Source organism: Sorex fumeus, unplaced genomic scaffold (assembly GCF_029834395.1).
Source record: "Sorex fumeus unplaced genomic scaffold, SorFum_2.1 ptg000006l, whole genome shotgun sequence".
NCBI classification, from domain to species: Eukaryota; Metazoa; Chordata; class Mammalia; order Eulipotyphla; family Soricidae; genus Sorex; species Sorex fumeus.
Window position 1 is genome coordinate 39,854,670 of NW_026606063.1, and position 13,843 is coordinate 39,868,512.

The following is a 13,843-nucleotide window of genomic DNA, read 5'->3' on the forward strand; positions in this document are numbered from 1 at the left end:
ACTCACGGTTTCCGCAAAGACCGACAACTTGCCCTCAGCAAACTGGTTGAACTCCTTCTCATCCACTGAGAGCCCAAACCAAAGTTTCACCCGGATCTGCACTGGCATCCGTGCACCGGGTGCCCCTTGCATGGGGTACTGCAGTGCAGGAGGCAGAGAAGAGAGGGAGGTGTCAGGGTTAGAGGGGTGCTGCCTGCGCACACTGGGCTGACACTCCATCCTCGGGAACTTGTGCTGTGGCAGGACTATTCAGAATTTCATCAAAGAGAATTAGGGCAGCTGCTCCCATGCCCTTCCCACCGAGAACCCTCCCCTCAAATGGGTACCTCCTGCCTCGGTGCTATCTGCAGACACAAGCCTGGGCTACACTGGGGACCCCCATGCTTCCCCTCTGTCCCACCCCACAAATCCTTTCTGGTTTCCTCTAGAATAGCGTTGTCCACTGGAATGGTCTGTTAACCATGAAAACGGTTTTCATCCGGCGTGGTCAGCATTGCAGCCATAGGCCACGCAACTAGTGAATGTGTTTAGCCATTTTTCACTTTAGTCACTATAAACTTAAGTAGGCATCTGAGCCTGCTCTGCTGAACAGTTTAAGACGTTGCCTCAGAACAAGACAGAAGGATCTAGGTCTAAAGGTGAAGAAGCTAAAGCTTCCCAGCGTTGTTTTTAGCTTGGGGGGGGGGGTTGGTTTGGGGGGGGGCATTTATTTTTGTTTTGTTTCGTTTCTTTGGGGGTGCTGGATGTTAGGAGAGTATCTGATACCCCTACCCTTTATTTGCATGGTAAACATTATTCCCTGCTTTTCATCCTGGAATTTCAGAAGTTCAGCCAAAATGGGATAACCACCACCACAACAAAAACAATCTGATTCTCCACGACCATTTCCCCGGTGACTGAAATCAAGGGTGGACGCCAGGTCCCGGGTAGCTAAAGTTCTTCACTCTTAGGAGAGCACAGAGCGCGGGTGACACACTCCACACCAGGCCTGCGCAGAGCCTAGGGGACACCCTCTAGGCTCAGGGAGCGGAGGAAGGAGCTTCAGAGGGCTCAGAGGAGGAGTGAGATCAGGAACGGGAGCTACAGGTAGAGGCCTGGTCCCCGGGAGGGAGAGGGTGACGAACATATAGCAAGGTGGAGACAGTCTCCCGGACCCCCGCCAGCTGTGCCTGGACAGACCTGGCCCCCCAGAAGCCAACCCAGGACCGGTCACTTCAGCTGTCCCCTCCCCACCCCCGGGGGTGACTGGCCTTTTTCCCTCCAAACCACCAGCCCCAGGGAGATGGCAAGAATGCCTGACCCCCCCTTCCCCTCCCCAGCCCAGTCTCTCGCCCTCCCCCAGACGGGGCCAGCCTGCCGGACCCAAAATAGCAACAGCAAATAAAGAAATGTCTAGTTTGGGGCTCCTCTCCCTCTCTGCTGGAGCTCATTTTTTCCAACTTTGGTTTAAGTTAAGAAACACCAATGTTTTCTTGGTCTCTGCTTGCTGCCAACATTTTTGTAGCGCTTGCTCAGGAGCTGCCGGCAGGCTCATAAACGCAGTGGGGAAGACTTCGAGAAACAATCCTCTATCTTTTTTTTTCCTTTTGCTTGAAATTGGGGACATTTTTCAATTGGTCTTTTCCCCGAGCGGCAGAGCGGAGAGGTCAGAGGCTGCGCTCGGCCCGTTCCCACATGCACCGGATCCCACGCCCGCAACGGCGTCTGCCCGCGTGGGACCCAGCCCCACCTAACCCCCTCTGCCTTCCCCTCCTCCCCGACCAGGCAGTGGCTGGATGTTGTAATGGGGGATGGGCGGGGGACACCCCAGGTGACAGGTGAGCAGGTGGGAGGGACAGACTCCTCCGGCCTGACACCCCTCATTCTCTTTCTTAGCCAAAGCTGGTCTCTCCTCGGAACCACCAGAGCCCCCCACTCTCCCTGTGGCATGTGCTTCTCCCCCCACCCCAGCATTGGATGGTTCTCCAGCCTTTGTGCGGGGAAGACATCCTGGGCAGCAGGGGAGCTTCCCATGCCCCCCCCAAAAAAAGAAAGAATATGGGGAAAAGCCAGTCTTCCTGGGTCGAGTTCCAACAAGGCCCACCTCAGACCCAGAATAGGGTTGTCTGCTGCTCATGGCCCAGGTGAGCAGACGCCCAGAGGCCTGCAAGGTAGGACCCAGGAGACCAGCAACCTACCACTTCCCATGGAACCAAGCACGGGACCCTGTCCTCCCTGGCCACCGGGGAGGGATGAGATCGGCCAGTGGGTAGGTGAAGGGCGGTTGGGCTCATCAGCCCTCTCAGAGGCACAAGCTGAAGGCCATCTGCAGGGACTAACTAGAAAGTGGGGAGAGGGGGCGGGTGCCGGTATGGGCGAGAGGTGACCACCATCTGCAAGACACCTGCAGTGACCACGGAGTCATTGGGGTGAGGCACGTGCCACTGTCGTGGCAGCCCTGAGACGCCAAGTCTCCCTTTGAGCCAGCGGGGGAGCAGCCCCAGCAGGTGGGGTGCCGCCACCTGAGCACTACTGACCGGAGGAAGGGGGTCCCCCAAATGGAAAAGAAAACAAAAACAAAACCGCAACACTGAGCCAACCACAAAACCCAAACCAAGACCCAAACTCCTGGCCTAGACTGGCCCCAGGAAAAGGCTCTTGTCTTTGGGTTCCAGAACCTTCTGTGTAAGTAGGTGCTTTTCATTTGGGGGACCCCCCCCTCCCGGGTCAGTAATGCTCAGGCGGCGGCACCCCACCCACCCTGTCCCCGGCACCAGAGCCCAGCCACGGCAGCCTCGAGCTGAGGAGGATGAGTGTCTTCAGGCGGCTCCCCTGCTCTCCCCGAGAACAATGGATGGACGTGAGGGGTGAAAGGGCAGAGCTGGCCTCCCCACGGGGAGCACAGCCAACCCAAGGTGGGGCATGGAGACAGGGCTGGGTCTGGCCGCTAAGCCTGGGGTGGGAGTTGAGGACGGAGACCCACGACACAGCCAGGCCAGGCTCTCCCCAGACCCCTCATACCCGAGTGCTCGCCTGCTAGATTCCTATGTCAGCTTGTGAGGCCCCGAGGACTTCGCAAGGGTGATGGGAGCAGTGGGGGGTGGGGGGGGGGGGGCGGGAGCCTGGGGCAGAGGGGTGGGGGTGGGGGGCGCAGAGAGGGGCAGCCTCGGGCCCAGGCCGAGAGCAGCACCTTGAGGAAGATGGTCTGCAGCTTCCCACAGTTCTTGCCGCAGCAGCCGCCGCCTCGCCGGGAGAATAGGACCTCGTGTGCGGGCACCCGCTGGTAGGCCACACGCTTGTCCCCCTGCAGCATCCAGATGACGATGTCGGGCAGGCTGTTCTGGGGCTGGGGAGAGCGGGCGGCGTCAGCGCACAGGGATTGCACAGTCTCCCCTGAGCTCTGCACCAAGCCCGAAGTCTCAGAGTGGGGGCCCCCCGCCGGGTGCCCACCTACCCCCGGGGGAGACCACACACAGAGAGGTGACTGAGCTGTGTTCCTGCTTTCTTCGGGGGAAGCTGCTTGGGCATGGTACCCCAGCTGACATGCTCGGGCCTCTCTCCATCCAGGAAACAGACCCCCCGGGGTTCCCAGAGGAGATGTGCCTGGGTTACAGACACGGGGATGCTCCCGTCAGCCCTGACACGGTCCCCCTCCCACAAAGAGCAGGCACCCCTGTGGCCTGATGATGCTTTTCATTCTGACACAGCATGGGCAAAGAAGCACAGAGGGAGTCACAGGCTTGAGTCCCTTAGAGGCTGGGGACAGAGTGGGCGGCCCCCAGAAGGAGCCACATTGTGCAAATGTGGGGGACTGGATCCCTTCTGGGGACTGCACCTGGGGCTGGTGTTACCCAGCCCCTCCAGATCAATCCCTCTGGGTCCCTTCAGCACTCAGCAGGCAAGCCACCTCCGAGCACTGTGCCAGGAGTCGCCTCTCTTGCCTGCTGAGTGCTGAAGGGACCCAGAGGGATTGGGGTGGCAACCAGCCTACAGGGACTGCAGAGCAGATCCCTGAGACGCACAGGGACCCGGGAGCTGGGTGCAAATGCATGTTCCCGGGCTCTGCCCCAGACACACAGTGGCAGGCAGTCGCCAGCACCCACTTACACAGAAGGTTCTGGAACACAAAGGCGAGAGCCTTTTCCTGGGGCCAGACTGGGCCATGAGTTTGGGACTTGATTTGGGCTTTGTGGTTGGCTCAGTGTTGGGTTTTTTTTTGTTTTCTTTTACATTTGGGGAACCCCCCCGGTCAGTAGTGCTCAAGAGCGACTCCTGGCACAGTGCTCGGAGGTGGCTTCTAGTGATGATCCGTCAGGACTCAGGGATGGAACCTAGACCTCCTGCCTGCTAAGCATGTGCTCCGGCTCTCTGAGTCGTCACCCCAGCCCAGGACCAGCTGAGGGGCTGGTCTGTGGCCTCCGAGGGAAATGGGGACACACACGGTGTCCCCGAGGGGAGCCTGCTGAGGACCAGCCCAGAGAGCACTAGGCTGACTCTCCAACCCCGACATTTGGGGTTGCCCTCCCTGCCTAACCACCCCTGCCTCTCCCCTCCAAACACTTATTCTCCAGGCACCTTTCTTAGGCCCTGTCTCTCGACTATAGTGCAAGGAAATCCGTCCTTAGCACCTGCCCCCAGAGCCCACCCCATCCCCTAGGGGCCAGGGCAGCTCCGATCAGAGCTGCTGGCCTCCCAGTGGCCCTGAAGCAGAACCTTCCTCTTGGTCCTGCACAAATCCATGGGCTTCCTGTTGGCCCGGGGCCTGGTCCAGGACATGTGACCCGGCACTGGGAGGTATGGGTGGGGGAGAGAATGAAGCGAGAGTCACCGAAACTGGTAACACTCTCCTCTGGGTCCATCCAGCAAAGCCCACTGACTGCAGGTGCAGCCCCCGCAAGCCTGGGACTCAGGGGTCTCTGGGAAGCCAAAAATCATAGGCGGCCTCAAAGCCAGGGCCAGGCCGCAGGCACAGTGGTCAGGGCCGGGGGCATGCAGGCCCCTGGCTCTGCCTCCTCCTGCCAAGGGGCCCTGGAGGGTGCGGGACATGAAGTCTGTGGTGGAGACGGGGCTGGAGTGGCATCAAACAGGCAGGAGGGGTCGTGTCCCCACCCCGGCCTGGGCCAGCTACCTCGTCCGCCAGGGCACGGAGGCGCAGGAGCCAGTCCTCAGCCTGCTCCAGGAAAGGGCCCAGCTCCCCGTGGCCCAGTTTCAGGGCCAGGGCGGCCTCGGTGATCTGACGCAGGTGCCGGGTGCGCAGGCGGTACAGGTACTGGTCCAGGTGAGTGGCCGCGGGAACCTCCTGGACGTTACGGAGGGGCTGGCTGTCGGAGGCAGACAGGGCCCAGTGAGGAGGAGCAGGCACACAGGGACATATGCGTGCCCCCCCCCCCGCACTGTGGACCCCCATACCCTGAGGCTGACCCTGTGCCCACCCCCCTGTGTGATCTGCATTCCCCCCACACCTCCTCCAGGAAGCCTTCCCAACTACACAGCCCAGCCCGCCGCCTCCTGCTCTGAAGTTCCCAGCCCTGGGGTTCTGGAGATCTCCACCCGCCCCCCCCCCCCCCGTTTGGAGTTTACCCTCCATCTCTAGCCTCAAAGGTCCTTTTGCCCTCTCTCCCCCATCCCCAAATGACCGCACGCCCTCAGAGGGTGCAGCACCTGCCCACCCCCCCACACACACCCATTCCACCCCACCCCACCTCCACCCCGCCCTCGGCCCCTCCCGGAGCACAGGCTCTTGGCTGGAACAAAGCACGCTGTGGTGCTCACACTCTGTTCAAGAGGGAAATTTATGGAGGCCTGAGAAGCCACTGCAGATGCCGCTGGGAGGCCAGCAGCCAGCAGTACAGCTGTGTCGGCCCAGGCGGCCCCACAGCGCCCCTCCCAGAACCCTCTGCCTCGGGGAGCCTTGGGAGAGGGGTGGGGGGCACACGCAGTCCCTGAAACACAGCCCGAGGCTCCAAGCATAGGGCTGCGTTTAAACTCCACTCTATTTGGAGGTAGAGACCCCCGGACACCCTACTAAGACCACCACCACCACCGCCTGTCCCAGTGGGCTCCCTCGCAAACCTCCCCACGGACCCTCCTTGGCTGACAGAGCTCAGGGTTCCGCCAGGATGCCCCAGGGTTATATAGGATGGGGGAGGAGGGGCACGTCTGTGCTTGTGCCAGGACCCCTGCCCAAGGCTCTAGATGCTGTCCCCACCCCCCACCCCCCCACCCTTGACCCCCAACCCCAACACGGGACATCGTTCAAAGCCGCTCCTCCACTTCTGCTCCCACCACTTGCAAAACTCCCCGCCACCTCCCCATCCTCCTCGCCCGCCCCCTCCCCGCCCGCCCGCCCCGCAGGTCTGACTCCCGCTCCCGGCTGATTTATTTTTCTGCCAATTTCCCCGAGCTATGCAGAACCAATTACCGCCGGAGCGCCGCCGCACCGCTGCCGCCAGATACAGCGCGCTGGCCGGCCCTCGGCGCACTGCATTCTTCCTGTTATTTTTTTTAATTGAATTTTTAGGGTGGGGGGGGAGCGGGACGCAAACTCCGTGTCGGGGAACTTAAGCCCCGGGGCCTGTCTCAGGTCACGTACTGCACACCCTGTAGTAATATAATATTTACGGCCCGAGGGTGCCGCGGACGGGCTGCCCCAGGCCAGGAGAGGGGCGGCCAGCACCCCCAACCCGTCTGACTGCCAATGTGGCGGAGAGGCATGCCTCTTGGTAAAGGGGGGCCTGGGCCAGAGGCCTGGGCTGGGGCCTCCCTGGGAAGGAGGCCGGAGTGGACCTCAAGCGAGGGCTGGGAGTCTGGAGGGAGGGGGAGGTTCTGACTGCCGAGCCAACGGGGGGGAGATTTACACTCCTGGCCTGGGTCAGGAGCTGAGAGAGACGGACAGACAGACCACCAAGGGGAACTTTCCGTGGAGGCCACCAGCCCAGACGAGACTCCCCAAGAAACAAGCAGGTTCAGGACCGGCCAGCCTGGGGCAGTGGAAGGCTTGGGGTACAAGAAGAAAGGGAATGGGGCTGGAGCGATAGCACAGCGGGTAGGGTGGTTGCCTTGCACACAGCCGACCTGGGTTCAATCCCCAGCATCTCATATGGTCCCCCCGAGCACTGCCAGGAGTGATTCCTGAGTGCAGAGCCAGGAGTAACCCCTGAGCATTGCCGGGTGTGACCCAAAAAAGCAAAAAATAATAATAATAAAATAAAATAAAAATTAAAAGTATCACAAGAAGAAAGGGAAACTCGGGGGGGGGCGGCGGGGACAGGAAAAGAGAGGCCTACACATGTAAGGCCTCAAGTTCAAGCCTCGGCACCGTATGGCCACTGAGCATTGAAGGGTATAGCCCTGCCCCCCACCCTACACACACACACACACACACACACACACACACAGACACACACACACACACACACACCAGCACAGCCTGACCACAGCAGCAGTAAATGGTCAGGCGCACACTGTCCAGTTGGACATCACTAGGAGTAGTGCTTCCCCCTCCCAGATCGAGAGAGAGAGAGAGAGAGAGAGAGATGAGGCTGGAAAGAGAAGGCCTATGGCACAGACACCCTAGCCCCAAACAAGAGCCAGCCTTCCCCAGCTGCCCCAACCAGCAATCAGCACCTTCTCGGGGCCAGCGTCCAGGCCCTCTGCCCCTTGCATGGCCTTAGGTCAGGCATTTCCTGCTACACCCCACCACTATGTAGAGTCCAAGCCGGTGACAGCGTTCAGAGTCAGCCCCAGTCCTGTCCCCAGACAGAGAGACAAATAAGACTAAGATCCCCTGGGAGCTGCCTCCATGTCAGGAGAACTGCCTGGAGGAAGTGGCCTGAGCTGCACCCGGCACAGCGAAGGAGCTGAGGGTGAAAGGAACAGAATGTACACAGGGTGAAGGTTCAGTCAGAGGCAGGAGGGCTGGAAGGGATCTAGGCGATAGGGTCTGAGTTCAAAGAGGCGTGCCCACCAGGGCGGGAGCCAGGACTCCTGAAGCCCAGGGGGCCAGTGCTCAGCTGAGTGGAGCCTGGCCTGAGTGATGAAGGTGGAAGGGAAAGGACTGGACCTTTGGGTGTGGAAGTTAAGGTGTGGAGCTGGAGCTGGAGGTGGGGGAATGACCTGGGACATGGGGACACAGAGGTCCAGGGAGACGTGATGGGGACAGGTGGGCAGGAGCAGCAGGTGAAATGTGTGGCCAGCTGGCTGTGCCTTGGCATGGCCACACTCTTGTCACTCTCTGGTGGCCTTGGTGCTGCCCAGCAGGTGGCAGGGTGAGGGCCTCCTGTGGGTACCCTGGCACTGCCTAGTCGCTTCAGGGCTAGATCCTCAGGGAGAACCTCTGTGTGGCCGTGTGGATACGATCCTGTCCCGAGCTCCACACTTGGGACCAGTGGCCAGGGAGACATAGCCCATCTGTCCACTGGAGGGGCAAGAGAGGCCAGGTCTGGCAGAAGAGCTGAGAGCCAGGCCCTCCGGAAAGAGCCCCAAGAGGAGGCTCGGCGGCATGTCTCAGGCCCCTCAGCCCCACCACAGGCCATGAGACCTAGGAGCCCGGCACATGGCTGGAGGTAGAACCCAGACCCCACCCCCAGGCTCGGGGGTTGCCCCTTGCTAAGTTGAGTGTCCCTCCAGCCCTTGGAGGGCTGCTGAGAGCTGGCACTCTGCACAGCCAGGCCCACACCCCAACATTCCCCACCATGGCCAGTGCTGTGGTCTCACGCCAGACCTTGCTTGGACCTCCACCATTAAGACAGGTCTCAAGAGCTGCACGGTAAGGGGGTGTGGAACACTCAAGGGTGCAAGGGTGCTCACCAAAGCCCCCATTTCCCTCTGGAGAGCACCATTCTGCTTCCTGTCTCCTGTGCTTCTTAGGATCATCCGGGTGACTGTCTCGGGGCCTGTCTGAAACGGGCTCATGAGGAAACCCGAAGCTCCCCTCTGCCTCCCTGGGCTGCACCCCACTCTGTCCCTGCCTTAGGTGACACTTTTATCCTCCCCACCAACAATAACCCATCCCTCACACTGCAATCCTAGTGAGCCTCTGAACCCCAAGGACCAATGCGTGCCCCCCACAAAAAAAAAACAACTGCCAGAGAGGAGCAGGAGAGGGGTGACCCCACTGGGATCCAGCATCCTGCCTGGGGCAGCAGGCACCTCCATCTTCTGCCCCTGTCAAAGCCCACCATAGGAGTCCCCTCCCCCAGGAAGAGGCCCTGGATATCAGGATTTGAACGCAGTTCACTTGCTCCAAACACCTCTGTTGCCCCTTCAACACTGTGACTTCAGTAACTGTCCTAACCTTTGTGACTCCCTGACTTTTGTGGCTCCCCTTGCTTTAGAGGCTCCCCTGATTTCAACTGGACTTCCCTAACTTCAGAGAATCCCCTGACTAGAGTGACTCCCCTGACTTCAGTGACTCCACTGACTTTCAGAGACACCCTTGATTTCGGTAGCTGCCCTGACTTCAGTTGCTCCCTGACTTCAGTCACTGCCTGACTTCAATAGCTGTCCTCGTTTCAGTGACTCCCCTGACTTCAGTAGCCCCCGCTGACTTCAGTTGCTCACTGAGTTCAGTGGCTCCCTGATTTCCCTGACTTCAGTGACTTCTTGACTTCAGTGGCTCCCCTGACTTCAGGAGATTCTGAGCTGTACCCTGTCCACAAGCCCCAGGTGTCCAAAACCCCAGGAAGGAAAAAAAGACCCCTGGAACTCTATCCCTATGGGAGGGACCGTTTCTTTGGGGGAGGTTTTGAGGGGTTAAACATGACCTTCCCAGGGAGCTGGAGCAATAGTATAGCAGGTAGGGCACTTGCCTTGTATGTGGCCAACCTGGGTTTGATCCCGGGGATTCCATATGTCCCCCAAGCACCATCAGGAGTGACTCCTGAGCGCAGAGCCAGGGGTAACACCTCAGATTCACTGGGTGTGGCCCCAAAACTAAAAAGACTAAAGCCAAAAAAAATTAATTTAAATGCCCTTCCTGGGGGCTGGAGGGATAACACGGCAGGTAGGGCATTTGCCTTGCATGCAGCCAACCTGAGTTCGATTCCCAGCATCCCATATGATCCACTGAGCACCGCCAGGAGTAACTCCTGAGTTCAAATCCAGGAGTAATTCCTGTGCATTGCCAGGTATGATCCAAAAAAGAAAAAAAATAGGAAAAAAATGCTCTTCCTGACCAGGTAAGAGCCAAGGTACGGAGCTGTGGGGGTGGGTCCCTCAGCCATGGTTCCCAGCGTCTCCACATAGAGCAGATGCTCAGACAGAAACTGAGGCTGGGTGACAAGACGGAGAAGGGGCACGCCTGTCTCTGCTCATTCTTCCCACACAGAGACAACACTGTCCACTGTAAAGTCCAGATAAAATCTGAGAAAATGTGGTCCAGAGAAGTGAGGGTGCAGCAAGTCACAAGGCTGGTTAAAGGGACAAGACCCTCGTCCCTGACTTATGGGTGGGGAGTGGGCCGTACCTGGCAGTGTTCAGAGACAATTCCTGGTTCTGTGACCAGGAGTGACCCCTGGTGGTGCTCAGGGGACCATCTGGGGCGCTGGGGATGTGAACTGGGTACCATGTAAGGCGAGGATCTCACCTCCCACTCCTTCTTAACAGAAATTACAGTGCCCACTTATTAAAGGCTTCCCAAAAGCTGGGCACTTTGCTGATGGGACTTTATCAAAACCCTTATTTCTAAGGTCAGGTTGAAGTTGAGGAAATCGAATTTCCGTGCAGGGATTGGGCCCAACCTTATCCTGGCAGGGAAGGAATGGTGGGGGTGGACCTCTGGGCACCCCCGTTCTCCATCACTCCCCCTTGTCCTGACGCTGACAATCAGTAGTGTGGATAGAAGTCTAAACAGAAACCAAGGTTCCACCCCCCCCCCAACACACACACACACACACACACACACACACACACACACACACACACAGAGCATGGCCTTGGGGGAAGGAGCCCCCACCCCCACCCCCGCCCAGTTCCTCCTGGAGATTCCATCAGGGAAATCAGGGGTCGGGGATCAGACACAATGCTCCCCATTCAGGTGGGCCTGGCCTCCCTGGCCCACAGCTGCCGCCGCTGCAGAGATTTATGACCTGCTCTAAATGTCACCTTTTCAACTCCCTGCGCTGGCTCCACCACCTTTGGACTTGGTGCGGGCTGGACTGCTGTCCAAGCGTGGCTGGGGGGACGTGCCTCCGCTCTCCGCCACACACGAACACGGCCCGGGAGAGGGCCTCGGGGAGCCAGGAGCCGGGGGTGGGTGCCAGCACCCCCTACCTGCAGTCTGCGATGAGCTCATCCATCAGCTGCGCCACCAGGGCGTCCAGGTCCTCCAAGGAGCCCTGTGCCTTCAGCGCCAGGTGGACGTGCTCCAGGCTGGCTTCCTGCGGGGACAGGTTGGCCAGGGAAGGTGCCACGGGGGACCCCTCAGAGCCAAAGAGGGAGCCCAGACCCCACCAGCCAGGGTCTGCCCTGGCTCAGGGATCTTCCCTGACTAAATACGTGCCAACATCCAAGCCTGGGACGCCAACCTCCCGCCCAGCAACGGGAACCACCCACGGAGCCCCGTGGCGTCCTGCTCTGGGTGGGCCCCGGCCAGGCCTGCCAGCACACAGAGGGGGGCCTATGGAGCCCCTGTTGCAGTCCCCCCCAGCAATTTGCCCTCCTGTCTGAATCCCACTCGTGCTAACCCAGAGAGCTCCTTCTCCATCCAGAGCCATTGAGACATTTGGGGCTCCCCCCGGGAGCTCTGGCACGTCCTACCAGTGCCCAGGACCACCCAGCTGCCCACAGTCAATGTCCTACGTGAGACTGGCCACTCCAGTCATTTTCGGCCCTAGTGTGGCTGACAGCGGCCTGTGTGCCCCTCCCCAGGGGTCTCATCGCCTCCTCCTGCTCCCCGGGCTATGCCTCACCCCTGCACCCCATCTGAAATGACCCAGAACCCTGCCTCCCCTCAGTCCTCTGCCCACACTAACCAGCCTCTACTCTGTCCAAGCACAGCAGCAGCTGACCACCCTGGCCATGCTCAAGACAGGACCCACCGCCTAACCTCAAACACTGCTCTCCTCGGATGCAGCAGGTCCTCACAGCCCTGCCTCCTCTCTGGCCACTGGATCACTCTGAGTCACTCTGGATCACACTGGATCACTGGGTTCTTTATGATCCGGTCATGGCCTTTTCCTCCCTCTCTCTCTCCCCTTCCCAACACCTCATTTCTCTGTTCTGGACCCCCACAATCGTGTCCCATCTGGATTCTAGCCTCCTATCTACACTCACAGTACACACCCCCATGTTAGTGGCCCCCAACCTTCCCACCCCCCCACCAAGGAACCTCTGGGGTGACGCCTATGACATGGAAGTTTAGGTATCTGTGTCTAGTAGGAGTGAACTCCGCTCCCCTTCACTAGGCTGACTCCCCAAAGACACAGGCAGCCCCTTGCTCATGTCTGCCTTCTAGAAGTTTCTAGACGTCTTCAGGAGAAGTCCTTGCAGGTGGGTAAAAGTCAAAGACAGCGAGTGAGGAAAGGATGAAAGAAAGCAGGTATGTGCTACCCTGCTCTTCCTAAGGACAGCTCTCTTAGTTCTTTCTCTGTGCTGCATCCTTCATCAGGTGGGCGGGGGACAGGGAGGGGTGGGTGGGCTCGCACTGTTCTCACTCCTTCTCCTCTCGTGTGGGGCTGGGGTTTCCACTCACCAGCCGGTCTGCAATGCTGAGCAGCTGGTTCTGAGCCTCGATTCTGTGGCTGATGTCCTCCCAGTAGGAGGATAGCACCACCACGGGCTTCACGTTGCCCCACGGCAAGTAGTAGTAGTGACAGCCTGGAACGGCACCCGGGCCACAGTGAGTAGGGAGAGGAGGAGACTAAGGGATCGAGGTCCCCTGGACAAGCGGGTCCCCTGCCCCCTCCCCCAGACACGGGGTGTTGGTGGGGGGCATGAGGAACTTCCCATGAGAAGCAGGATCACAGGCCTGTCCGTGAGCAGAGGTGGGGGTCCCTCACCATCAAAGACCGCCCTGCTGTACTGCGTGGTGGAGGCCAGCGGCAGGCAGCTGGTGTCGAACTTGTTCCCGTAGTTGCCGATGCTGACCTCAAACTGGACGGCGGCATCCACGTCCTGCAGCATGGTGGCCGAGTAGAAGGCGGCAAAGAGCGAGTACTTGCGCCTCCGAAGGTACTTCTGGGTGTGGAGAAGGCGGTCGTCCAGGGGGTCGTGGGGAAGAAGAGAAGGAAGACGGCGGGTGGGCAGGGGTCATGTGTCTGGCAGGCCCAGGCCGTGACTGGAGCCCAATAAATCCTGGCTGGATGGGCGGGTGGTGACTGGTCTAGCTCAGCACCAGCGCCCAGATTTGGTTACAAACTGAACAAACTCCTTCCAGGCCTGTGTGTTTGGCCACGTTCCTCTAATAAGGTCTACTCCCAAGGTCAGGCCGCGCCTTAATCCAAACCAGCAGCCGCGGTCCTGCCACCTTGGGGCAACTGGGCCTCCTGTGTGCTGCAGGAGAGCCCTCCCGCCTCTGGCCCCCAGAGCGCCCGGGCCCACCCTGCCCGGGTCTCCACACCTCTGCCAGCACCAAGGTCCCCATGTCCAAGTCCCTGGTAACCGAATCCCATGGTCGCCTCTGGGCATTGGGCACCAGGCTGAGGAGTGCCAGGCATCCATCACAGACACCCATGTGGACCAAGATGACCTTCAGATGCCCTTCATGGTAGGCAGAGAGAAAGGTTATACAACCAGACGCGGGGAGAAGGGAAACAGGAAGGAAAGCGCCTCACAGATAGAGAGAGAGGTCACTGCCTCTGGCCATGTCCTTTCCATCTCCAAGCAGGGCCTGAGAGATGGCTCACAGGGACAGGGTACCAGGCTT

General features: G+C 59.6%; 1 protein-coding gene across 16 annotated transcripts in view; it reads right to left on the reverse strand.

The window, feature by feature from the left end:
* The window catches only part of DYSF (dysferlin), a 223,830-nt gene that overhangs the window by 114,713 nt on the left and 95,274 nt on the right, over positions 1 to 13,843 (reverse strand). For all 16 annotated transcript variants that reach the window (XM_056123866.1, XM_056123861.1, XM_056123864.1 and 13 more), the window contains 6 exons: positions 12,978 to 13,155; positions 12,671 to 12,795; positions 11,251 to 11,357; positions 5,108 to 5,300; positions 3,170 to 3,325; positions 7 to 138 (listed from right to left, as the gene is read on the reverse strand). In XM_056123866.1, coding sequence (XP_055979841.1) covers positions 7 to 138; positions 3,170 to 3,325; positions 5,108 to 5,300; positions 11,251 to 11,357; positions 12,671 to 12,795; positions 12,978 to 13,155 — 891 coding nt within the window. The remainder of the gene's footprint in view (positions 1 to 6; positions 139 to 3,169; positions 3,326 to 5,107; positions 5,301 to 11,250; positions 11,358 to 12,670; positions 12,796 to 12,977; positions 13,156 to 13,843) is intronic.